The sequence below is a fragment of the Geotrypetes seraphini genome, chromosome 4, assembly GCF_902459505.1.
Source record: "Geotrypetes seraphini chromosome 4, aGeoSer1.1, whole genome shotgun sequence".
Classification (NCBI taxonomy): Eukaryota; Metazoa; Chordata; class Amphibia; order Gymnophiona; family Dermophiidae; genus Geotrypetes; species Geotrypetes seraphini.
Window position 1 is genome coordinate 67,471,183 of NC_047087.1, and position 25,054 is coordinate 67,496,236.

A 25,054-nucleotide genomic window follows, 5' to 3' on the forward strand; every position below is an offset into this window, starting at 1 on the left:
GACACAAAAAAGGAATCCCCAGCTGCTCCGGCAGTAAGGGAATCTTTCGTGATGTACATGCGGTGGGGTGCCCTGGCCGCCGGCAACCGCTGCCAACGAGACTACCCCACCTCTCCGTCCTGTACAACGATTACACAGGCCGGCCACGAGTACCTCGCGTCTGGAGTACAATGAGCATTTTTTTCCCCCTTAAAGGTTCTCTTTGTGCTGAAAAATGGCCTGGCTGTCATAAAAGTGCCGGTTAGATGAGAAACCCCTCCCCCCCCCAATACAAATGGCAGTTTTAAAGGGAATTGAGCCCTTTAGACTGGCACACCTCAGGATTTTTTTTTTCATTTAGTCAGAACAGACACCACAGTTCTCAAAGCTGGAGGGCTGACCAACTAGGGGGCCAAGCCGCTGGCTGAGGCACCTCTACAAAAATGTGGGGAGGTGGAGGAAGGTGGGGGGGAGGGACCCAGCAGGAGACCTACAGAGTTTAACACCTCCAAGGTCAGATGGATCCCCAAATAGGACCTGTCTAAGCTCTATCCAGTACAAAAGGGGAACCCAAGAGTCCAAAACAAAATTCCAACAGTACTAAGAGGGGAGTCAAATTAGTCTTACCACCTGCTTTAATGGAGACTGAGAAGACAGGATTGCAAGAGGGGAAGCTATACTGATATACAAGTTTGTGTTCAGTCTCCAACAGTGAGGTATATAACCCATTCGTAAAGACTATACCATTCTATCAAGCGATACAGAAATCATATTTTAGGAAATATAATGTTTCAATTTTAGCAAAACAGAATACATGGCAGGATGGAGTTTTGTTTCCACATGCAGAAAAAGGATCACCTTTTATTTTGCACTATGTAAAATGTCCTTTTTTCTGAAATAATAATCCAATTACCGAGTAAAAAGATAGCTGCTCAATATCTTACCGTAGTGCACGACTAAGTTTCTCATAGTTCATAGTTGGTTTATTCTTGCGCTGTCCCCATTTCTGTGCAACTAGTTCGGGCTGGTTTAGCTTAAATTCACCCTCATTTCCAACCCAGCAAATGCACTCTCTAGAATCCTTATCAGTAAGGAGCTCGAGCAAGAACTGCCAGAGCTGAATCTGGCCATTATTTCCTGTAAGGTAAGAGTAACATGAGCTGAAGAACAAATATATAGCTATAATAATCCTTCCTTCGTGTAATTTAGATGAAGTGAGTAGCTTAATTCAATATTAAGGGTGCCCAAATGGGTTACAAAAAAAAACCAAACAAGAGCCCCCCAGTCTGGGATGGGTCTGGGGTCGCAGGCTATTCCATCTTGGAAGATCTGTAAACAAAAGATGGAGAACCCTGTTCAATATGTTTGTGAGCGACACTGCTGAAGGGTTAGAAGGTAACCCTTCAGCGGATGATACCAAGATTTGTAACAGAGTGGACACCCCAGAGGGAGTGGAAAACATGACAAAGGATCTGTAAAAGTTAGAAGAATGGTCTAGCGTCTGGCAACTAAAATTCAATGCGAAGAAGTGCAGAGTGATGCATTTGGGGGGTAGAAATCCAAGGGAACCGTATGTGCTGGGCAGTGAGAGGCTGGTAAACACAGATGGAGAAAGGGACCTTGGGGTGATTGTGTCTGAGGATCTAAAGGCATCTAACCAGTGTGGTTGTAGCCAGAAAGATGCCAGGCTGTATAGAAAGAGGAATAACCAGCAGAAGAAAGGAGGTGTTGATGCCCCTGTATAGGTCGTTGGTGAGGCCGCACTTGGGAGTATTATGTTCAGTTTTGGAGGTTATATCTGGTGAAGGATATAAAAACACTTGAAGTAGTCCAAAGGAAGGCGACAAAAATGGTAAGAGGTTTGATTCAAAAGGATTATGAGAAGAGACTGGAAAACCTAAATATGTACACTCTGGAGGAAAGAAGGAACAGGGGAGATATGATAAAGATGTTTAAATACTTGAAAGGAATTAATATAGAGCCAAATCTTTTCCAAAGAAGAAGAAATGGTAAAGCCACACAATTGCAGGATCTGCGGGGCAAGGACGAGGCACTGTGGATCAATTTGGAAAGAGGGAATGGTGAATATATTTACATTGGTGTGATATACAGGCCTCCTTCACAGACAGAAGAAGTAGAGAGATTTAATAGTAGACATTCAGAATATATCTAAAAAAGGGGAAGTCTTGCTAATAGGTGATTTTAACATGCCGGATATTGATTGGGGTTTTGCAGGGTCTTCTAGAAGTAGGGAGATTCTGGATTCTCTACAAGGAGGCTTCAGCAGTTGGTAATGGAACCTACACAGGATGGGGTAATACTGGACTTAGTGCTTACAAATGGGGAAAGTAATTCTGATGTTATAGTGGGTGATCATCTGGCATTCAGTGATCACTGCATGGTACGGTTTAATATTAAGATGGGCTCATTCAAAAACAAAGGTTCTAAACTTTAAAATAAACTAACTTTGTTTAGATAGGGGTTTATGTCTGGATGGGAACGTCTGGAAAGAGTGGAAATGTGGTGTGCAAAACTGAAAGGAGCGATTGTAAGAGCGACCAAACTTTTTGTGAGGCAAATAGGTAAAAGTAAGAGGAAAAGAAGGCCACTTTGATTCTCAAAAGTAGTAGCTGAGAAGGTAAGGAATAAGAGGTTAGCTTTCGTAAACTACAAAAAAATTGCAGAAAGAGGAAGACAGGCAAAAATATCTGAAAAAGTTAAGAGAGGCTGGTTGTGTAGTCAGGAAAGCAAAGATGCAAATGTAAGAAAAAAATAGCTGACAGTAAAATGGGGAGACAAGACATTTTTTTTTATATATTAGTGATAGGAATTTAACTTTTATCTGCCATCATATTTCTTTGGGGACTCACTTAAAGATCTCAATCTGTATACTTTGGAGGAGAGGGGAGATATGATAGAGGCATTTAAATACCTATATAATGTAAATGCGAATGAGTCGAGATTCTTTCATTTGAAAGGAAACTCTGCAATGAGAGGGCATAGGATGAAGTTAAGAGGTGATAGGCTCCGGAGTAATCTAAGAACATAAAAACATAAGAATTGCCGCTTCTGGATCAGACCAGTGATCCATCGTGCCCAGCAGTCCGCTCACACGGCAGCCCTTAGGTCAAAGACCAGTGCTCTAAATGAGCCCAGCCTCACCTGCTTACTTTCCAGTTGAGCAGGAACTTGCCCAACTTTGTCTTGAATCCCTGGAGGGTGTTTTCCCCTACGACAGACTCCAGAAGAGTGTTCCAGTTTTCTACCACTCTCTGGGTGAAGAAGAACTTCCTTACATTTGTACGGAATTTATCCCCTTTTAACTTTAGAGTGCCCTCTCGTTCTCCCTACCTTGGAGAGGGTGAACAACCTGCCCTTATATACTAAGTCTATCCCCTTCAGTACCTTGAATGTTTCGATCATGTCCCCTCTCAATCTCCTCTTTTCGAGGGAGAAGAGACCCAGTTTCTCTAATCTCTCACTGTACGGCAACTCCTCCAGGAAATATTTTTTTTACAGAAAGGGTGGTAGATGCGTGGAACAGTCTCCTGAAAGAGGTGGTGGAGAAAGACTGTGTCTGAATTCAAGAGGGCCTGGAATAGGCACGTGAGATCTCTCAGAGAGAGATAATGGTTACTGCAGATGGGCAGACTAGATGGGCCATTTGGCCTTTATCTGCCATCATGTTTCTATGTTTCTTAAAACTAGAGGGCATAATTTGAGGTTAAAGGGAGGAAGACTTAGGAACAATATTAGAAAATTCTTCTTCATGGAGAGGGTGGTAGATGCCTGGAATGCCCTCCCAAGGGAAGTGATGGAGAGGAAAACAGTGATGGAATTCAAAAAAGCGTGGAATAAAAATAGAGGATCTCTAATTAGAAAATGAAGGATGTAGATTAAAGAACTAAGGCCGGTATTGGACAGACCTGCACGGTCTGTGTTCCATATATGGTAATTTGGTTAGGGTGGGCGTCAAGGTGAACTCAACTAATATGGAACAGGAGGATGTTACTGGCCAGACTTTACGGTAGATGGCCTGCAAACAACAGGATGGTTGGATAGGCTGGAGTGAGCTTGGACGCCAACTTCAGCATTTGGAACCTAGGAGAATACCAGACTTTACAGTCTACGACCCAGAAATATCAAATAAGACACAAGTTAATCTAATCATGTATTTTTTAATGAGTATAACTTATGGGCAGACTGGATGGACCGTTCAGGTCTTTATCTGCCGTCATTTACTATGTTACACCACTGGGAGCAACAATTTCTAAACATTTTTTACCTATCTTGTGTTATGACTTTGCACTGTTAATTTAGGTATGGTATACACTGGTGCTGCAGACGTCTACTACCTGTCCTATTGCCAGGAGAACTTCGGTCTTCTCCAGAGATCCTTGGTGCTCGCTGCACTTTAGCTGCCTTTGCAGTGCTATTTATGACTTTGATGGTGGTTGGAGTAGAAGACTGTATTGATGCTGGGATAATATGCACAGCTAGAATATAAGCAAATATAAACCAGAGAGTTTATAAAAGAAAGGTTAGGCAGAAAAAATGCTCTTGAAATTTCTTCCTTTTGCAAATGAACCCAATATAGATTCTGCTTAAGACTAGAAGTAATCCTTCTCATGGGACTAATTTCTTAGTGCAGCCTAGTGCCCGAGAACACAATGTCTGCAATTATTTATTTCAATATTTAATCTGTCCTCCCAATAAAGTCCATATTACAAAGAACAAAGTAAAACAAATACAGCAATACTGTAATTAGTTAAATAGCAATGTTTAACAGCTTTCCTGAAAACCACAAATTAAGAAACTGACACATGCAAACCTTTAGAAACCTCACAGTTTCTAACAACTTATGTATCTTTGCTATGGCCAAAGATTCAAAATTCTCCCATCCACAATTTAATCTTGGTTTAATTAAAGGAAGCTTAAAATGTTAATGTCTGCAGTTTGCCAGAATGTGTCTTCTGCACAGGATCACTGAAGCAACATTTTTCAATCATCCTAGCAACTACAATTCCGAGAATACTTATTTTATTCTATAATAAACAATTTTGTTCATGGTTTCATGCTTCACTATCTTATAAGGCTCAAGACTGGTACAACACCTCTCAAATTAAATTTAACGAACGATTAAGTTCTTACCTTTGTTAATCTTTCTTGTTAATCCACACTCTATTCCTGGACTATTGGGTTATTTTCCCATACTCACCAGAGCTTGTCTTACCTCAGGATTGCCGCCTCTGCGCCCCACCCCCCAGGAAATCAGTTATTGACAATGCAGCCAGGAACATTTGTGGAGAATAAAGGCAAAAGAGATAGGTACAGGGACACTCCCTGACAAGTAAGTCAAATCTGCTCAGAACAAGAAAGTTAGAACAATCATAACAATTGAAACAGGTCAGCAAACATTAGGAACCTGAACAAAAAATAACAGTGCTATAAAGAGACAGTCTGTACAGAAAGAAGGGGGCGCTTACAGAAGGACCCCCAAGACAAAGTGCTAAACATATTCATATAGTACTCTTAGAAAGGCTGGTCAGGAAACTGAAACCCAGCTTACCAGTACTTGTAAAGGCAGACAATTGGCAAATCAGCATATCACAGGGCGGGTTCCAGGAATAGAGTGTGTATTTACAAAAAAGAAGATTAGCAAAGGTAAGAATCTAATCTTTTGCTCTTGTACAATCCCACTCTATTTCTAGACTACTGGAACATAACAGAGTAGTCCCGCAGAATCAAGATGGGACTGATGAGCCTGCTGCCAAAGCAGAGAAGCCAAAAGCAGCATCTTGCTTGGCTGCCACATCGATCCTGTAAAACTTGGTGAAAGTATACCCAGGTAGCAGCCCTGCAAATCTCCTCCGAGAATGCCGATGACTCATCCCGAGAGGAAGAGATGCCTCACCGAGAGGGGGGGGCTTTGTACCGGCTGCCACGTAAACAGAAGAAGTGGCCACATGGATACATCTGGAAATGGCAGCCCTGGAAACTGGCCTGCCCTTGAAGATGGTCAGAGAGACAAAAATAATTTGTAACCTCCAGATACCCCAACACGATCCAGCGTACATCTAGGGACAGCAACACACTATCCTGTTCCCTCAAACCAGACTTCCTGGCTAACAGGGAAAACAGAGACCACTTTCAGAAGAAAGGAGGGAACAGTGTGCAGCACCATGCCAAAAACCACAATACGTAGAAAGGGATCCTGGCAGGAGAGAGCCTGAAGCTTGGAAACCCTGTGGGTGGAAGAAATGGCCACCAGAAAAACAGTCTTGACCTTAGGGCCCATAAGGCAAACAAGCCAGAGACTGGAAAACACGGCTGAAATTCCAGGATGGACAGGGTAACTGCAGTGGGGGACGAAGCCTCAAAGCGACTCGCAGAAAACAGACATCTGGACGAGAGGCCATGGAGCCCCTCAAGGAAACAGGTCCCAGACAAGAAGACCTGCAATTCGATCTCGAAGAAAAGCCACAGTGAGGCCCTTTGTCAAGCCATCCTGAAAGAACTTCAGAATCCAGGAAACCAATGGATCTTCGTGCTCCCGAGCACACCACTTCTAATATAATCTCTAAGCCTTCGCATAGGAAGCTACCGGGGACTGCTTCATGCTATGGAGGAGAATGGCAATGACAGCCGAAGAGCATCTGCCAACTAAGGCCACGCGCTCAATAGCCAGGCCTTAAGACCAAAGCGGTCTGGATCCTGCAGCGCAATCTGGTCCTGAGTGAGAAGGCAAGGATGACCAGGGAGCTGGAACTCATGAACTCTCTGCATCCAAACCAGGTCGACATACCACATGCGCCTCAGCCACTCAGACGCGACAAGGATCACTTTGAGAGCGGTTGGCTCTCAAAGGGACTGTGAGGATCTTCAGAAAGATCTAAATCAGCTGGAAACGTGGGCGATAAAGTGGCAGATGAGTTTTAACATAGACAAATGTAAGGTGATGCATCTGGGAAAGAAAAACAAAGAACATGAATACAAGATGTCGGGGGTGACATTAGCCAAATGCAAACAAGAAAGGGATTTGGGGGTGCTGATAGACAGAACCCTGAAGCCATCGGCTCAATGCACAGCGGCGGCGAAGAAAGCAAATAGGATGTTAGGCATGATTAAGAAGGGGATCACGACTAGGTCGCAAGATGTTATAATGCCACTTTACCGAACAATGGTCAGACCACACTTGGAATACTGTGTCCAACACTGGTCTCCATACCTTAAGAAGGACAAAATTCTGTTGGAGAGGGTACAGAGGCGAGCTACGAAACTAGTCAAAGGCATGGAGAATTTAAGCTACATGGAACGCCTCGGTAAATTGGGACTGTTCACCCTCGAAAAGAGAAGACTGCGTGGGGATCTAATAGAGTCTTTTAAAATATTAAAGGGATTTGATCAAATTGACCAGGAAGCAGCATTACTGACATTTTCAGATGTGACGCGGACAAGAGGTCATAGCTTAAAACTGAATGGCAGCAGGTTCAGGATAAATGTCAGGAAGTTCTGTTTCACACAAAGAGTGGTGGGCGCTTGGAATGCTCTCCCAGAGGAGGTGGTGGCAGAAAATACTGTGCTGGGTTTCAAACGCATGTTGGATGCACACCTTCTTGCAAATCATATTGAGGGATACGGGAAAACCGGGTCTCCAAAAAGGAGCACCTAAATGGGCCTCCGCGTGTGCGGATCGCCGGACTAGATGGACCTTGGTCTGATCCGGTGAAGGCGTTTCTTATGTTCTTATGATCCCTGTGGGCCACTATCTGTCTCAACAGATGCCCGATCATGGGTCAAGGAAGGAAAGCCAGGGATAAACCAGAGTGTCCAGGCCTATGCTGATAGCTTTGTGATATTGAAGAACCTATCTGCTTTCTTGTTGGCCACCAATGACACGAGGTTGAATGTGGGATGACCCCAGCGTTCCACTATGCAGTCAAACGCTCTTTGGGTCAGGGTCCACTCCCAAGAGTCCAGTCTGACGACTGAGATAATTCACCTGCACACTGTCCACTCCAGCCACGTGCGCAGCTGAAAGTGTCCCGAGGTGCCTCTCCACCCACCAAAAGAGAAGCTTGGCCTCCAAGCTGAGGGAGTGAAGTCTCCCCTTTTATCCTTTAAAAAAATAAAATAATAAGTTTGTATTACCCTCCCTTGTAAGTATATAATTTTTATTGTTTTAATGTAAACCGCTTAAGAACATAAAAATAGCCACTGCTGGGTCAGCCCAGTGGTCCATCATACCCAGCAGTCCGCTCACGCGGCGGCCCTCTGGTCAAAGTCCAGCACCCTGAGACTAGCCCTACCAGCACATTTTCTTGTTCAGCAGGAACTTGTCTAAATTTGTCTTGAATCCCTGGAGGGTGTTTTCCCCTATGACAGACTCTGGAAGAGCGTTCCAGTTTTCTACCACTCTGGGTGAAGAAGAACTTCCTTACGTTTGTACGGAATCTATCCCCTTTCAACTTTAGAGAGTGCCCTCTTGTTCTCCCTACCTTGGAGAGGGTGAACAACCTGCCCTTATATACTAAGTCTATCCCCTTCAGTACCTTGAATGTTTCGATCATGTCCCCTCTCAATCTCCTCTGTTCGATGGAGAAGAGGCCCAGTTTCTCTAATCTTTTTGCTGTACGGCAGCTCCTCCAATCCCTTAACCATCTCAGTCGCTCTTTTCTGGACCCTTTCGAGTAGCACCGTGTTCTTCTTCATGTACAGCGACCAGTGCTGTACACAGTACTCCAGGTGAGGGCGCACCATGGCCCGGTACAGCGGCATGATAACCTTCTCCAATCTGTTCATGATCCCCTTCTTTATCATTCCTAGCATTCTGTTCGTCCTTTTCGTCATCGCCGCACATTGCGTGGACGGCTACATTGACTTAGGATGTTATAGACAGTATAGCAAGCAATAATAAGCTTGAACTTGAAAACACCCTTTTGAAGACCCCTGAAAATCAGTGATTCAGGCTGTCAGTCTTGTACTCACTGTGTAAAGTGCTGCCTGGAACTGTATAAAAAACTGCTTACAGGGAGATCCTCTGCTTCAACAAGCAAGCAAACTGGACTGCTGATCTTCTGACTGCTCCCTTGACCCGACAACCATGGCCAGGGACCTCCGTCACTCTTGGACACCCTATAGACACGCCTGGCAGAGGAAACACATTCGGCCCTGATCCTGGGAAAACCACCACAGAGCCACGCAGCCTGCGCTTGACCCACTAGTGGGCAAACCTGGGGTGAGCAAGCTCCCAAGGGAAAGGTCCCAGAGCCCCGATCTGGTGGACTGTCCAGAGGGAGCATTACCCCGCAGCCAATACCCTGGAAGCAGACTTAGCATAAAGTCGGAGCTGCCTGGAACTGTATAAAAAACTGCTTACAGGGAGATCCTCTGCTTCAACAAGCAAGCAAACTGGACTGCTGATCTTCTGACTGCTCCCTTGACCCGACAACCATGGCCAGGGACCTCCGTCACTCTTGGACACCCTATGGACACGCCTGGCAGAGGAAACACATTCAGCCCTGATCCTGGGAAAACCACCACAGAGCCATGCAGCCTGCGCTTGACCCACTAGTGGGCAAACCTGGGGTGAGCAAGCTCCCAAGGGAAAGGTCCCAGAGCCCCGATCTGGTGGACTGTCCAGAGGGAGCATTACCCTGCAGCCAATACCCTGGAAGCAGACTTAGCATAAAGTCGGAGCTGTCCCCCACAGGGAACCTCTGCAGCACGAGGGCCGAAAACACGATTGAAAGGACAGAAGATAAAGAAAAACAAAACAAAACATGAGCAGAAAAAAACAAGCTCCTACAGTCTGGCTTGTAGGAAAGAAACTGATTTCCTGAGGGGCACTCTTGAGGTAAGAGGGAAGGAGCTCAAGACTCTGTGTTATGAGGCTTCTTACAAGCTCTGGCGAGTCTAGGAAAATAACCCAATAGACCAATGGGATAGTACAAGAATAAAATTTTATATACAGTATTTCCTTTTAAGTACAAGACACAGAATTATCAAATAGACTAGAAATGCATACTTACGCTGATCAATTGTAACTGTTGCTATTTCACCTGCTTGCTCCTGGCTAGCTAACACATCTGCAAAAAGGAGAAGAAAAAAAAAACCCAGATTCAATTCTCTAAACCTAAGCTATAATATAGAGAAAATAACACAATACTTATTGGGAAGTAATAGGTCAATTGCTACCTACTTGTATTATTTATTTATTTATTATTTTTAAAAAATCTTTATTCATTGTCAAACTTACAATAAGTGTGACAATATATTCAAACAAATTAACAATAAATATATCACTTAATAATCATCAATGGTACAAATGATATGCTCTTCTCCCACCCTTCCCACCCTTTCTTATCATATAATCAAATACCTTGTACGATTTGTAATAATAAATTACCCTCCCTCCCCCCCTCACAGTTGAACTTGTAAATTCAAGGGAAAAAATGTCCTCTAATCAGTACAATATTTTGTTAATGGCTTCCAAACATTTTGAAATTTCTTAAAACACCCTTTCTGTATTGAAATAAATCTTTCCATTTTATATATATATGACAGAGAATTCCACCAAAAATTATAATTTAGTCTACTCCAGTTCTTCCAATTATAAGTAATTTGTTGAATGGCAAACCCAGTCATTATAAGTAATAATTTGTTCTTATTTGAAGAAATCTGACTTTTTGCTCTCATTGCCATACCAAACAGCACAGTATCATATGACAATGCCACTGGATTATCTAATAAACAATTAATTTGGTTCCAAATTGATTTCCAAAATGTCATAACAAATGGACAATAGAATAATAAATGATCTAAAGTCCCTGCCAACATTTATTAGACTTAGAGCTATCCAATTTTTGTAACCGAACAGGGGTCCATAATGCTCTATGTAATAGAAAAAAACATGTTTGTCTCATAGATGCTGACACTGTACATCTCATCCTCCAAGTTCAAATTTGTGTCCATTGAGTCGCAGAAATTTGATGCTTGATCTCAATGCTCCAAATGTCTCTCAGACCAGTGTTTGGTTTCTTTTTAATCAGTCCAATTAACAATTTATACCACTGGGCAGCCTGGTGACCCAGCAAGTCCGCCTGAAAACATAGTAACTCCATACTATATTGATCATTAAGGTTTTTCCATTCAGGGATTCCCGCCTGAATGGCCTGCTTCAATTGCAACCATCTAAAACTTTCTGATTTATTGATGCCATATTTATGTTGCAATTGTGAAAACTCCTAAGTCTCGTTCTGCTACAGTCCTCGCTAGGATCTCGCCATTAAGGGTGTAAGTCACAGCTGACTTTTATCCTGGGAGCGAGGACCTCTCCTCCTGATGGCAAGTGCTGGGTGGTGGCTGCAGGGGTGCCTGACTGAAGGGAGATGTCGGCAACAGCTTCAGTCAGCCCTCTTTTCTCCGCGGCTCACAGCTGAGGGCTGACTGAAGCTGTTGCCGACATCTCCCTTCAGTCAGGCACTCCTGCAGCCACCACCCGGCACTTGCCATCGTGAGGAGAGGTTCTCGCTCCCAGGATAAAAGTCAGTTGTGAGCCGCGGAATGCAGACGCGACTCCGTGGCCGTGTGGCCGAAGGGGCATGGCTAAAGGGGCAGGACACGCCCCTTTTGAGCCCCTTCGGAGCCCAGGAGGAGCAGGGAGCAGATTTGAGAAGTTATGGGCAAACGGAAGGCAAAGATTATTTCTACTACAAATTTAGGTCCAATGGATCATCACTTATGCCATATTCCTGTAACAGTGTTGGAAGGTAAGCCTGATTTACAGACCCAATCTGTTTCTCACTCATCTGGGGAACCCACGCCTCCACCTCAACCTGTTCAATTTTCTTCAGAGAAAGATGACTCTGATTCCATAATAGATTCGGATTCATCTCCTCTACACTCATTTGAACTTGAACTGGATCCCAAAAGCACAATAAAGGGGAAACAATCGTTATCTGTATCTCCTGTTTCTATGCCTACTGGACCTGTTAATAGGCCTGAGTTGGGCAATAAAGTGGTTACTCTTCAAGATGTCTGGACAGTTGTGAACAGAATTGAGAACTCATTACAAGGCACAGTAGTAAAATTATGTCAATTTTCCTCTGAGATAACAAGTAAAGTGACTGACCATGATGCTCAATTGGCCTTAATTGAGAAGAAAATTGATAAAGTGGAAGCATCTGTCTCTGTAATGCAATCTTGTGCAGTTTCTAATGTAAAGGATAATACTTTATTACATTTACAGATGGAAAAAATGGAAAACGCTATGAGATCTAGGAACCTCAGATTTCTGAATTTTCCTATATCTCATTATCTTTCTCATTTTGAGTAATTAAAAATGTACTTAAAGGATATACTCTCCTATACTAAGATAGAATCTTTTATACCAGATAATCTTTATTATATTCCTAGTGGAGTAAAAGTGGTTTCAGAAGAGGGGGAAAAGGATCAGTTAGTGTCTTCTGACAGTTTAAACATTTCTCAATTCCTGGAATCATCGAAGGATTTTATAGCCAAAAGAGCAACATTATTGGTCACTTTTAAAACTGACATAGAAAAACAAGACATTCTTAAATTATATTTTATAAATAAGAATGCCCTGTTTTGTGGTCAACAGATAAACATCTTTCCAGATGTCTCTAAACAAACACAATACAGGAGGAAACAATTCCTACAACACAAGACTCAAGTCTTAGGTGTGGGGGCTTCTTTCTTCCTTAAATTCCCATGCAAATGTTTGGTGACTTATCAAAATGTTAGATATGTTTTTGTAGATCCAGCTCATTTAGAGAATTTTCTTCAAGATAAAAGTAAAGTAAATATTTTACCTGAAACTAATACAGAGATTGAGGTTGAGTGAATATAGAAGTTCTTCTTCTTTGCCTGATCTGAAGATTATTGAATAATTTATTTCCTGTTAATCTTTTTCTTATGATTTGGTGATATCAACAGAAAAAACAGCCCTCATATAATGTGGACTTGAAAAGATTTTCTTTTATGTTGAAGTATTTTCCTTGATTATTGTTTTCATGGAATTGTTATAAGTTGTAACAAATGAATAAATTTATAAAAATAAAAAAAGGGTGCAAGTCTTGCATGGATTTTGGCTGCCAAGGTGCATGACTTTACAATTTTTGGCACTGAAACTTAGTTGCCAGGTCCTGGACCAGCGCTCCAGTCGGAGTAGGTCGTGCACCATACTGTCGGGCATTGAGTTATCGACAGGCACTGTGCTTTTGTCTGTTGTGTTCTTGCCTACTACATTGCATAGTTTGGTGTCATAGACGAATAGCGTTATTTTATCTCGAAGCCCCTCAGCCAAGTCCCTTATGAAGATGTTGAACAGGATCGGGCCCAAGACCAAGCCCTGCGGCACTCCACTGATCACCTCCGTCGTTTCGGAGGGGGTGCCGTTCACCACCACCCTCTGAAGCCTACCTCCAAGCCAGTCCCCAACCCATGCTGTCAATGTGTCTCCCAATCCTATAGAACTCATCTTGCTCAACAACCTGCAGTGTGGTACACTATCGAATGCTTTGCTGAAGTCCAAGTATATGATGTCCAGGGACTCCCCAACGTCCAGCTTCCCCGTTACCCAGTCAAAGAAGCTGATTAGGTTGGATTGGCAGGACCTCCCCTTTGTAAATCCATGTTGATGGGGATCTCGTAGATTCTCCTCATTCAGGATCGTATCCAATTGGCGTTTGATTAGATTTTCCATTAGCTTGCTCACTATTGGAAACTAATCAAACGCCAATTTTTCAATCAGTTCAAATGGTTGTCTCAGGAATGGTTGTCTCAGGATTTTTCAAATAGAGCAAAATATCATCCGCATAAGCAGAGACCTTATATTCATGATCTCTATAAGGAATACCCTGTATCTCCTTCTCTTGCTTAATCGCTAATAACAAGGGTTCCAATACAATATCAAAAAGCAAAGGAGATAAGGGAAAGCCTTGTCTAACCCCCCTCCGCAATCTAAAACCTTCTGAAAAATTATTATTAATGTACAGTTTAGCAACATGGGAGCTATACAATGTTTGAACCATTTGTATAAATTCTGGACCAATACCAAACCATTCCAACGCTTGATACATGAAGGTCCATTCAACTCGATCAAAGGCCTTCTCTGCATCCAAGGATACAGAAAAAGCCGGATCATCTAAGGCTTTTGGTAAATTCAACATATGCAAGGTCAGCCTAGTGTGTTAGAAGAATGTCTTTGAGCAACACATCCTGTTTGGTGCATTCCAATAATAAAAGGGAGAGCTTTAGCCAAACGTATCGCCAATGTTTTAGCTAAAAGTTTTCCATCAATATTAATTAAAGAAATAGGCCTATAGTTTGAAACCAGTGTGGGATCTTTATTTGGCTTTGGCAAGACTATAGTTAATGATTCCACCATGGTACCTGTAATACAACCTTTAGATAGTTGAGTCTGATATAAATTTAACAAATATGGTAATAGGGTAATTTGGAATGATTTCTGGAACTCTACTGTAAAACTATCTCCACCTAGAGCGGATCCAACTCTAAGGGACTTCAATGCTGCTTGCAATTCTTTTATTGATATTGGCTTCTCTAAGCTTTCTTTTATATGCTCAGGAATTTTCGGCCCCTTGATTAATTTTAAAAATTCCATTCCATCCTTTTCTTTATCTAAATAAGGCTCAGAAGAATATAGATCTTTATAAAAATGTAAAAATGTAAAATAGGGCCATTTTGTGAAAAAGCATTTCCTTTTTCATCTTTTATCGCCACTACTTTTGTTTTTTTGCTTTTAAATAATTTGCTAGTAATCTTCCCGCCTTATTTGAATTTACATAATACAATGCCTGTTGAGAAAATAAATCTTTCCTTATTTTAGAAGAAATCTCATTATATTTCCCTTTAGCTTTCAAGAGATCTTGTAATGTAGAGTATTCCCATTTGTCCATCAATTTTGATTCTAATATCTTTATATCTTGTTCTAAACTATAAAATTGTTTTTTAATTTGGTTTTTAATGTATGCCAAAAAAGAAATAATTTGACCTCTCATGGTTGCCTTAAAATCATCCCACAGTGTTTCCATAGAGATATCTTCCACATTAATTTGTTAGTGCAGCGGTAGGACGCCTACCGCTGCACTAACAAAAAAGCTAAGTACAAACTGAAATGTAGAAAAAACTAAAAAAGTGGTAAAACAGTGCTAAATTTGCATTTAAACAATTAGTACGGGCCAGTGAGGACATTACACCTGTGAAGCTCCCCGTTTTAAGATTCGAAAGTAACGGATGGAGGAGGGTGGTTCTGAGGTCCAAAAGAAAGCAAATGAAAATAAGTATAACAAGAAGGTCTGAAATGATATATGAGTAAAAGGAAGAAGTATACACTTGGAATCATGTCTATATGTATACATCTTCCTGCAGGATCAGCGGCAATCAATTTAAACGTAGCATTACATTGGTTACTCACTAATATTGCTACACCTGCCTTTTTCTTAACAACTGGGGAAAAAACACAATGTTTTACCCAACCTCCTTCTAGCTTTTTGGACTCTATAGTTGATAAATGAGTCTCCAGGATATAGCATATATCTATATTCTGCTGTTTTAAAAACAAAAGAGTTTTCTTCCTTTTTATTGGATGGCTGAGGCCATTAACATTTAATGAAAATTTAAGCTCCATTAAGATAATTATTCCTATGACATCTAAACTTCAACAAATACATCATCTTATTATTATTTTCCTGCGTAAAACTCTTTTCCCTTAATTTACAATATATAGCATCCTCCCTTTCCCTTAAGTCTATAAATTTTATATTTATAAGATTACAAAATTCCTTCCCTTCTCCCTCCCATAACCCTCCCTCCCTTATATTACAATAACTTGAAGACATAAAGTCAGACCAGCCATCCACCCCCTCCCCAAGCATCCTACTTCACTATTTCTTTTCATTATGCACATCAATCAATCTACATATTACAACCCCCCTAATTATTCCTTTAATTATATCCCAAACCCATTACATAAAAATCTATATAAATTCATTTTAGTAAAGAAATGTATATTATAAATTACCTTATGTTTACAATATAAATCTAAATATAAAAATACATTAGAATTTCCTTTACCCTTCCTTTTAAAAATAGTAAATTAATTGCAAACCATAAATGCATTACAATATTACAATACATCAAATCTCTTAAAACTAGGAATTCCATTGAATTATAAATTTATAACATTCTTTCACTCCTTCATTCAATATATTAAATAATTTATATAAATTTAATTTTAACCATTCCTCCAATTCATTTTATGTATTCATTTTAGGAAACTATTATATAATAAAGTATCTTATAAAATAAAACTTAAATGCATTATAAAATTTCATTCTATCTTCACTCCATTTATTACACATTTAATATAACTCAACCATTCATACATTTCATTTGTCTATTCATTTAAGGAAACAAATCATAAATATAAATATATTTATAGATGTAATAAAGTATTATTAGAAACCATCCAAAACAATTAATTTTGTTAATATATTTCTTATTATTTAAATCAGGAGTATGCTATTAAATAAACCTATCATTTCAGTTCTACCTTTGAAAAGAGAATGTACGCAAAGATAGAGCAGCATGTCACAATATCAAATCTTCAAGGGCAACACAGCAAATCTTCTCAACATGTACACTAGTGGTCTTATATATTAGTATACAAGTTTGCTTACGGAGCATCTTCAGGGGCCAATAATATTGGAAACCATTCTATTTTTCTTACTGTCCATTGTAGTGGCGCCCCAGTACCAAGGGTTAAGCTAAAATCCCCATCCAGAGGCTGTATCACTCGAGCTGTTCTTCCCCTCAGGACATATCCTCTGAAAACAGATGTGGAACGGGTACTTGTCATTTAAAATCTGAAACCTCCTGCCGTCCAAAACAGTAGAAAGAAATGTTCATATCTCTGATGTCACTATAAAAGAGGACTGCAAGAGCCCCAGGCAGCACCAGGAGAGGAAGTGGCATCATGGCCCGCTGGAAACTCCATCTGATGAAGCGTGCCGACCTCCAACACACTCAAGAGGGAGCCGGACATCACGGAGGGGTCCACGACCACTAACAGACGTGGGAACAGGACCGGGCACATGCACATCCAACGTGCTCCCGGAGCAAGGCCCACCGCTCTCCTTTCACATTAAACTGCAGTAGATCCGGGGCAGATAAGTTGCTTCTGCTGTGTAACCAGGCCCAACCTCTCCAGCAGACACCTGCGGGTGCGACGTCCTCTTCCGGCATCAACAGAGGCAACGCAATCCATCCATCTCCAGACCTGAACCTGCCTCAGATCCAGGCCTGACCTTGCCAACAGACACAGGCAGATGTGGCGGCGTCCCCCTCCAGCGTCAACAGTAAAAATGTGCCATAACTGGAGTTCAACGTCCACAGGCAAGAGGACCACACGCCGCTGCCCTGCTTCATGTATCAACAGCGGTGGCTTCAACACTGCACAAGATCTGCATTATATCCTTTATTTGGCTTCTCTTAATAACCTCTTCATGTTTTATATATTTTCCTGTCTTTAAACACCATCCAGGACAGAGAGGAGGGATCAGACTTCGATGACCTCACAAATCCACATTTAGAACTCCTAAACGTTAGATTAGCTCTGCATATATTAAATTACATCAGCAGGTATTTTTGTTAAAACTTAGAATCTTCTCCTGTTCTAAAGTACTTCTAATTCCAACAGTTCTATTTCAGTTAAAAGTCTGTTGTAGCGACTATCTTTAATGTTAAAAATAAAACTTAAAATATATATTCATTTATTTCTATAGTTCTGAATTTGTAATATTTTTCAAGCTAAATTTTTGCTCTTACCATTATTTTAATTCTTAGTTCATTGGTGTCTGAGAAGATAGGAACTCCTTATGTTTTTCTGGGTCTTCAAAGGAATAAACTTATCTTTATAGGTGATTTTCATTTGTGCTGGGTAGAATATTCCATATTTTGCTCCTATTTCTTTTAATGGTTGCCTCAGCTGTAAAAACTTTTGCCTTATTTGAACAGCTTCCTTTGCCAAATCTGGAGTAAAAATCAATTTAGAGTCTTTATATACTATATTTTGTGTTTCTCTAGCCGCTTTTAAAATATCCAAAACATGTTGGAATCGCAATAATTTGAATATTACTGTTCTTGGCTTACCTGGATTTTGGTATTTTTTTCCTCCAATTCTATGAGCTCTTTCTATTTCTATTGGTGTTTTAAACCTAAGTGAAAGAACCTTTGGAATCATTTCCTCTAAAAAAGAAATCATATTTTTCCCTTCCCTTCCTTCTTTTAATCCTATAATCCTCAAATTCTGTTTTCTAGTTCGATTTTCAAGATCTATCATCCTCTTCTGCATTACTTTTAACATTTCATGATCTTCTTTATTTTCTTGTTGTATTTGTTCTATTTTTCCTACTCTGTTTTCCATGTTATCAATTCTGTTGGTAATTATATCGTTTGCTGTTCATATGATTCATTTCCTTTCTCATCTCCATCAGATTCAAATTTATGTTTTCCAATTTGTCCATAACATCTATAACATCCAATGCATCTATAGATGATGAACTTCCACTTGATGTCTGTGGATCCTCCTTTAATCTTTTGTTTTTTCCTACAGACTTTGTTGAAATTTCCTGTATCTTCTATTTAGTAGATGTCATCTTTGAAGATTTTCCCCACAAACAAGACAAAAACTACAATTATTGAATATTGAATTCTTGTATTAGATGCTCAGAGGAGGGAGCTCAGTCTGTAGCCAGCCATTCACTCAGTCTCCAGGTCCGGAATCATACTTGTATCATTAATCAAACGAGCAAAAAATGTATAACAAAATGCAAGTCAGCGAAGTATAATCTTACTCTGTACCATTACCCATTCTATGCATGCCAATGAAAGATTAGGTTCTTACCTTTGTTAATCTTCTTTCTTGTAAATCCACACTTTATTCCATGACCAGTGGGTTTTTTCCGTCTACCCACCAGAATCTGTAGGAAGCCTCAAAACTTCAGAGGCATTTAACCTCATACCTCATCACTGAGCATGCTCCTCTGCTCACCACTCAGTCTTAAAGTAGCCAGGAACATCTGTAGAAGATGATAATAAAAGAGATGGGAACAGAGAAACTCCTCGGCAATTAAATCAATTCTACAGCCTGCACTGTCAGAAGAGGGTGCCCGAACTAGGGCTCCCCCAAACAAAGCGCTAAACCCATTCTGATTCCTGATCAGTCTAAGAAAGACTGGTCAGGAAAAAGAAAAAGCTTACCAGTACTTGTAAGGAAGACAATTGGAGAATCAGCAAGTATAGGGCAGGTTCCCGGAATAAAGTGTGGATTTACAAGAAAGAAGATTAGCAAAGGTAAGAATCTAATCTTTCGTTCTTGTACAATTCCACTGTATTTCGGAATCAGTGGAATGTAACAGAGCAGTCTTGAAAATTCAGGGTGGGACTGATGAACCCGCTGCCAAAACAGAGGCACCAAAAGTAGCATCCTGCTTGATTGCCAAATCGATCCTATAAAACTTGGTGAAGGTATGCAAGGAGGACCAGGTAGTGGCCCCGCAAATCTCATCTAGAGCAAAGGTTCCCAACCTTTTTTGAATCAGAGCCCACTTTTTCAGTAAATGATTCAATAGCGCATCCCTTGGCTAAACTATATTGTACATACTATATATTGAAAAACAAGGACAAATTTTTAAAATTATTTTATTAGAAGATAACAATATTGATATATTTTTAAAATCATACTGTGAGCAATACATGTTATTAAAAAAATGAATATAATATTATTAGTGAGAGAGCTGAGCTTAATGTGATGAAACTGCCATCAAACGTCTGCTCCTTCCTCGCTTCACTTCCCTTCAGTGTCTGCTTCTCTCTCTCTCCCCTCCTCACTTCCCTTCAGCATCTGTTACCCTTTCTCACTCTCCCTCCATTTCCATTCAGCACCACGCAACCTCTTCCCCTCATCGGGCCACCTTCCTCCCGTCCCCTAACCTTCGTGAGCACTCTTCATAATTTTCTCTTTCTGAGGTGTCGACACTGCAATGTTCTCAACAAGTCCCACGCGACTGCCCTAAAGCTTCTCCTCTGATGCACTCCCTGTTTCCGCCTGGGCAGCTTGCATCAGAGAAACTTTGGGGCAATCGCACGGGACTTGGAGAGAACATTGCTGTGGCAGCAAAAAGTTGAAGCGTCAAAACAAAATTTCTGCACACGGTCCTGCTCCCTCGAACCAGAGAAGGCAAAAGAAGAAAGTCAAATGTCCTGATTCACATGGAAAGCAGAAACCACTTTCGGAAGAAAGAAGGAACAATACGCAGCAGTACAGCAGAATCCGTAATATGCAGAAAAGAATCCCTACAGGAAAGAGCCTGAAGTTCCAAAACCTTGCGAGCTGAGGTAACAGCCACCAGGAAGACCATCCTAATTGTGAGATCCATCAGAGATGCCTGCACGAGAGGCTCATACAGAAAACGAAGCAGAGAGTGAAGAACCAGATTAAGATTCCAGGATGGATAGGGAAGGTGCAAGAGAGGCCTAATCTGCAGTGCGCCCTGCGGAAAACGATCCATATCCGGATAAGCAGCCAATGAGCCCCTCAGGGAAGGAGGGCTCATACACAAAAAACTGACAATCTGTACTTGGAGCAGAGCTACCACTAGGCCTTTCTTAAGGCCATCCTGCAGAAACTCCAGGAACCGAGTAATAGATAGAAGAGATGGGTCCACTTATCTCAGAGCACAATAGGACTGGCAACATCTCCAAGCCTTCACATAGACCGCCAACGTGGACTTCCGTTTGCAGTGAAGCAACGTGGCAATCAATGCTGAAAAGTAGCCCCAGCTAGTCAAGGCTGTGTGCTCAAGAGCCATGCCGCAAACTCAAAGCGGTCTGAATCCTGCATCACAAGCGGACCCTGTGTGAGAAGGCGAGAATGACTGCGAGAACTCTCGGCAGCCAATTAGCTAGCGGCTCTGCGTAGGCAGGAGAAAAGAAAGATTGTTCTTGCCACGATTCACCGTTGGACCACCAGGAATACTAAAGGGCATGGGCAGAGCCACTAGCAGCAGTCAATTAGCTAGTGGCTCTGCACGGACAGGAGCGAAGGAAGGTCGCTCCTGCTGCAATTCACCGCTGGGCCACCAGGGATACTAAAAGGTACACAGGGGAGGCGGGAGGAAAATAAAAATAAATTAGAATTGGCTGGGACAGGAGGTGGAGGGGATCCCTCCTGTCCCGGCCACCGCTGGATCACCAGGTCACATGGCAAGCTCGGCAGAGGCCCACAAACAGGTTCGGGAGGGGGACAGGTCAGCGCTGACCTGAACATAAACCAAGTCCCCCATTTTTAGGCCATTTTTTTGCCCAAAAATCTGTTTATATTCGAGTATATACAGTATGTTGTAATGCATTCTAACATTTGTAATCGCCATTTTCTCCGACAGTTTGAATCACTATGTGTTCTTCTGGTGGGTTATTTTTTGAAAATGGAGATTTTAAACAGAGCTTTATTTAGCATTTGTTTTTTTAAACCAGAGTTTTATTTATACGGCGGTTTATCAGCATTTGTTTTATGTTGTTTTTAAACAGAGCTTCACTAGAATTTGTTTCATGTTGTCATAGTCCCCTGATATTTGCGATTGCCATTTTTTAGCATTTGTTTCATGTGTTTTTATTTCCATTTCAGGATTTATTTTCAAGATACATTTCTCTAACATTGTACTAGATTTTTCTGTGACAAAGTATTCCCTTCAAATTTCCTTTTTAGTAGCACATTTTCATTTGTTTCACAATTTGACACTCTTATATAAGTCTTTATTTATTTATTCATTCAATTTTCTAAACCGTTCTCCCAGGAGAGCTCAGAACGGTTTATTCAGATACTCAAGCATTTTCCCTGTCTGTCCCGGCGGGCTAACAATCTATCTAATGTACCTGGGGCTGGCCCGGACCTGCTCTCCGACGTCAGAATTGACGTCAGGGGTAAGGCTTCTGGGCAGGCAGGGTGCAATCGCTGCACTCACCTGGCCCTTCTCAGCAATTTGTTCCGTTCGGAGGGAGTGAAGCGCTGCTCATCCCTCGCTCTTGGGCCGCTCTCGGTGCCGCGCAGACGAGTTTGACCTGCTGCTTTTGCCAAGAGTCCCCCCCCCCCACAACTGCAGATTCGTGGACGTGTTCTCACAGCGGCAGCAGCAGGAGCCAATTAAAACAAGCGGCTGGGCAGGCTTGGGGGAGGCGGAAGAGGACAGAGGCTGGAAGGCAGTGAGGGAAACATAGGAGGGAGTGAGGGAAGAAGGGACAATTGTTGGGCCTGAGGAAAGAAAGAAGGAAAGCAAGCACGAAAGAAAAATCACCAAACAAAGGTAGGAAAAATGATTTTATTTTCAATTTAGTGATCAAAATATGTCAGTTTGGAGAATTTATATTTGCTGTCTATATTTTGCACTATATTTGTCTATTTTTCTATAGTTGTTACTGAGGTGATATTGCATATTTTAAAAAGTCATCTGCCTTGACATCTGTGCACTGTCCCTGCCCGCCCTGTGCCCTGTCCCAGCCTACCACTAGACCACCAGAGGGGGGACAGGGTGTAGAGCTTGGCAATGAGTGTGGAGTTGGGTGCAGAGCCTGGCAGGGAGAATCTGGTTCAGAATGTTTTTTTCTTGTTTTCCTCCTCTAAATCTAGTGTGCGTCTTATAGTCAGGTGTGTCTTATGGAGCAAAAAATACAATAACTCTTTAAAATCCAAGTTCCGCCCACATATTATTCAGAACACAATACTACAGAGTTCTCTTGTATGGGATAATCAGAATAAGTGAACAGCTAGCTCTGCACACAAAACTATTTCGCTTTAAAAAAGACAAAGCAGTAATAGTTACAACCTATTGATAACAACCCCAAACTACAAGATGTTCAGAAAGGAAGTAAAAACTATACTCTTCAAGAAATCCCTTAATAAAGCCATGAATACCCCTTCTTACCATCCCCTCCCCAACCCCTAATCCTTCTTATCCCTCTCTTGGAAACGATCTCTGATCTAACTTTGTAACCCTTCTTCCATATTTTTTTTTGTAATCCGCTTTGAACCGAAAGGTAATGGCGGAATAGAAATCTGTTATGTAATGTAATATATGCTATTTTAAAACATTTATTAAGAAACCTGCAAATCAGCAAATTCCATTGGAAGAGCATATATCTGTCTAGGGGGAGCTATAAAACTTTAGATAAGCCATAAACATCACATTTCCTCGTTACAGGTTAAAATAAAAAAAAACAAAAAACTAGATGCTAGATGTATACAGCGCTGTACATTAAAACAATCAAGAGACAGTTCCTGCTGAGCAGAGTTTACAATCTAACCAAAGCAGACAAATAGGACAAGTAGGAGGTTAGGGAGGGAGTTTCTCAGGCATGGGTTAGGAGTTAAAAGCAACCTTGAAAAAGTGAGCTTTTAGCCTGGTTTTGACTACTGCTAGGGAAGGAGCTTGAGGTACTGACTCAGGCAAGTCTGTTCCAGGGGCATGGTGCAGCAAGAAAAAGGAAGTACAGGTCTCCCTCCATAATGGCAAGTTTGGCAACTCAAAACTTTGATTATTCGTGGTTTTCCTCTTGTTGACTCTGCCCCCCGAGTGATATCATCCTGGAGTGCCAGGAGTAAAGTTCAGCACTTTGCTTCAGCATGTTCAGGCAATGCCAGCATCGGAGTGTATTTGGTTGTTCAAGAACAATACAACTCTAAAGGAAGTGGGAAAGCTTGTGTGCCTAATTACCGTATTTTTCAAAACATAAGACACTTTTTCCACCCCCAAAAAGAGTGGAGCACGGGGCTGCCTGCCTGGTTGGTAGAAGCTGCTGTCTCCTCTTCTCTAGTAGCAGAGTGGTGCTGCCTGCCTGCTTCCGAGCCGCTTCCTGCAGGCTGCCTTGTGCGCTGCTCTGCCGCCAAAGAGGCAGTTGCGTCCAACGAGGGGCAGTGGAATTGAGATAAGGCAACGGGGGAGCAGCGTCCAGTGAGGGAGGGCAGTGGGATTGAGATAAGGTAACGAGACCCGGGACCGGGGCCTGATGAATTAAAAATAGGTAGGGGGGGAATTAGGTACAGGGTGGGGGGGTGCCTGAATTAAAAATAGGTACAGAGGGAATTAGGTATGGGGGGCCAGCTGAATTAAAAATGTGTAGGTGTATGTGTGTAGGTGTGAGGCCGGGCCTGCTTCCCTGCCTGCCTTGTCCCCCATCCCTACCTGCCTACCAACCACTAGGCCTGCCTGCCCTGTCCAGCCACTAGGCCTGCCAGCCACTAGACCATCAGAGGGGGACAGGCAGGGAGGATGCAGAGCTTGGCAAAGAGTGTGGGGTTGGATGCAGAGCCTGGCAGGGAGAATTTGATTCAGAATGTTTTTTTTCTTGTTTTCCTCCTCTAAATCTAGGGTGTGTCTTATGGTCAGGTGTGTCTTGTGGTCCAAAAAATATGGTACTTACATTTGATATTGATCTGTTTCTGTTGTTCAGCAATCACTGATCTTATAAGACTGCCATCTACTGGGTATATTTTGAATTGTGTATACTTTACTTTTCATTTTGTCGTTAATGTATGATCTATTGATGTCAATTTATAGATTCATATTTATTTTATATACTGTACATACATACATATATATTCATAGTTTAGACTGTATTTGGATTATTCATTTATTTATTTATTTATTTTAGTATTTTGCTAGTGTCTGATTATGGCTAAATGAATACAATTCATAGATTTGAACATGTCAAGTGACACACAGTATGTCTTTCTTTTTTAAATATACAGCTCCCCCTCCTGATTCGCGGTTTCCCTACTCACAAATTTGATTATTTGCAATTTTTTTTGCCCCTTGTTTTTAAATGTAGAAATGGTGCCCCGGAACTCCCCCAGACCTTACCTGGTGGTCTAAAGGTGATGAGTGGCAAGAGCGATCTTCCTACGCTCCTGCCCCGTGCAGAGCCGTCGTGAAAATGGCTGTCGTGAGTTCCTGTTATAGTCTCAAGACTACAACGG

At 41.6% G+C, this 25,054-nt stretch overlaps 1 protein-coding gene across 2 annotated transcripts in view; it reads right to left on the reverse strand.

Moving 5' to 3' along the window:
• The window catches only part of GABPA (GA binding protein transcription factor subunit alpha), a 97,482-nt gene that overhangs the window by 22,655 nt on the left and 49,773 nt on the right, over nucleotides 1–25,054 (reverse strand). For both annotated transcript variants that reach the window (XM_033942803.1, XM_033942804.1), the window contains exons 7-9: nucleotides 10,011–10,067; nucleotides 4,335–4,475; nucleotides 924–1,116 (exon numbers count right to left, since the gene is read on the reverse strand). In XM_033942803.1, coding sequence (XP_033798694.1) covers nucleotides 924–1,116; nucleotides 4,335–4,475; nucleotides 10,011–10,067 — 391 coding nt within the window. The remainder of the gene's footprint in view (nucleotides 1–923; nucleotides 1,117–4,334; nucleotides 4,476–10,010; nucleotides 10,068–25,054) is intronic.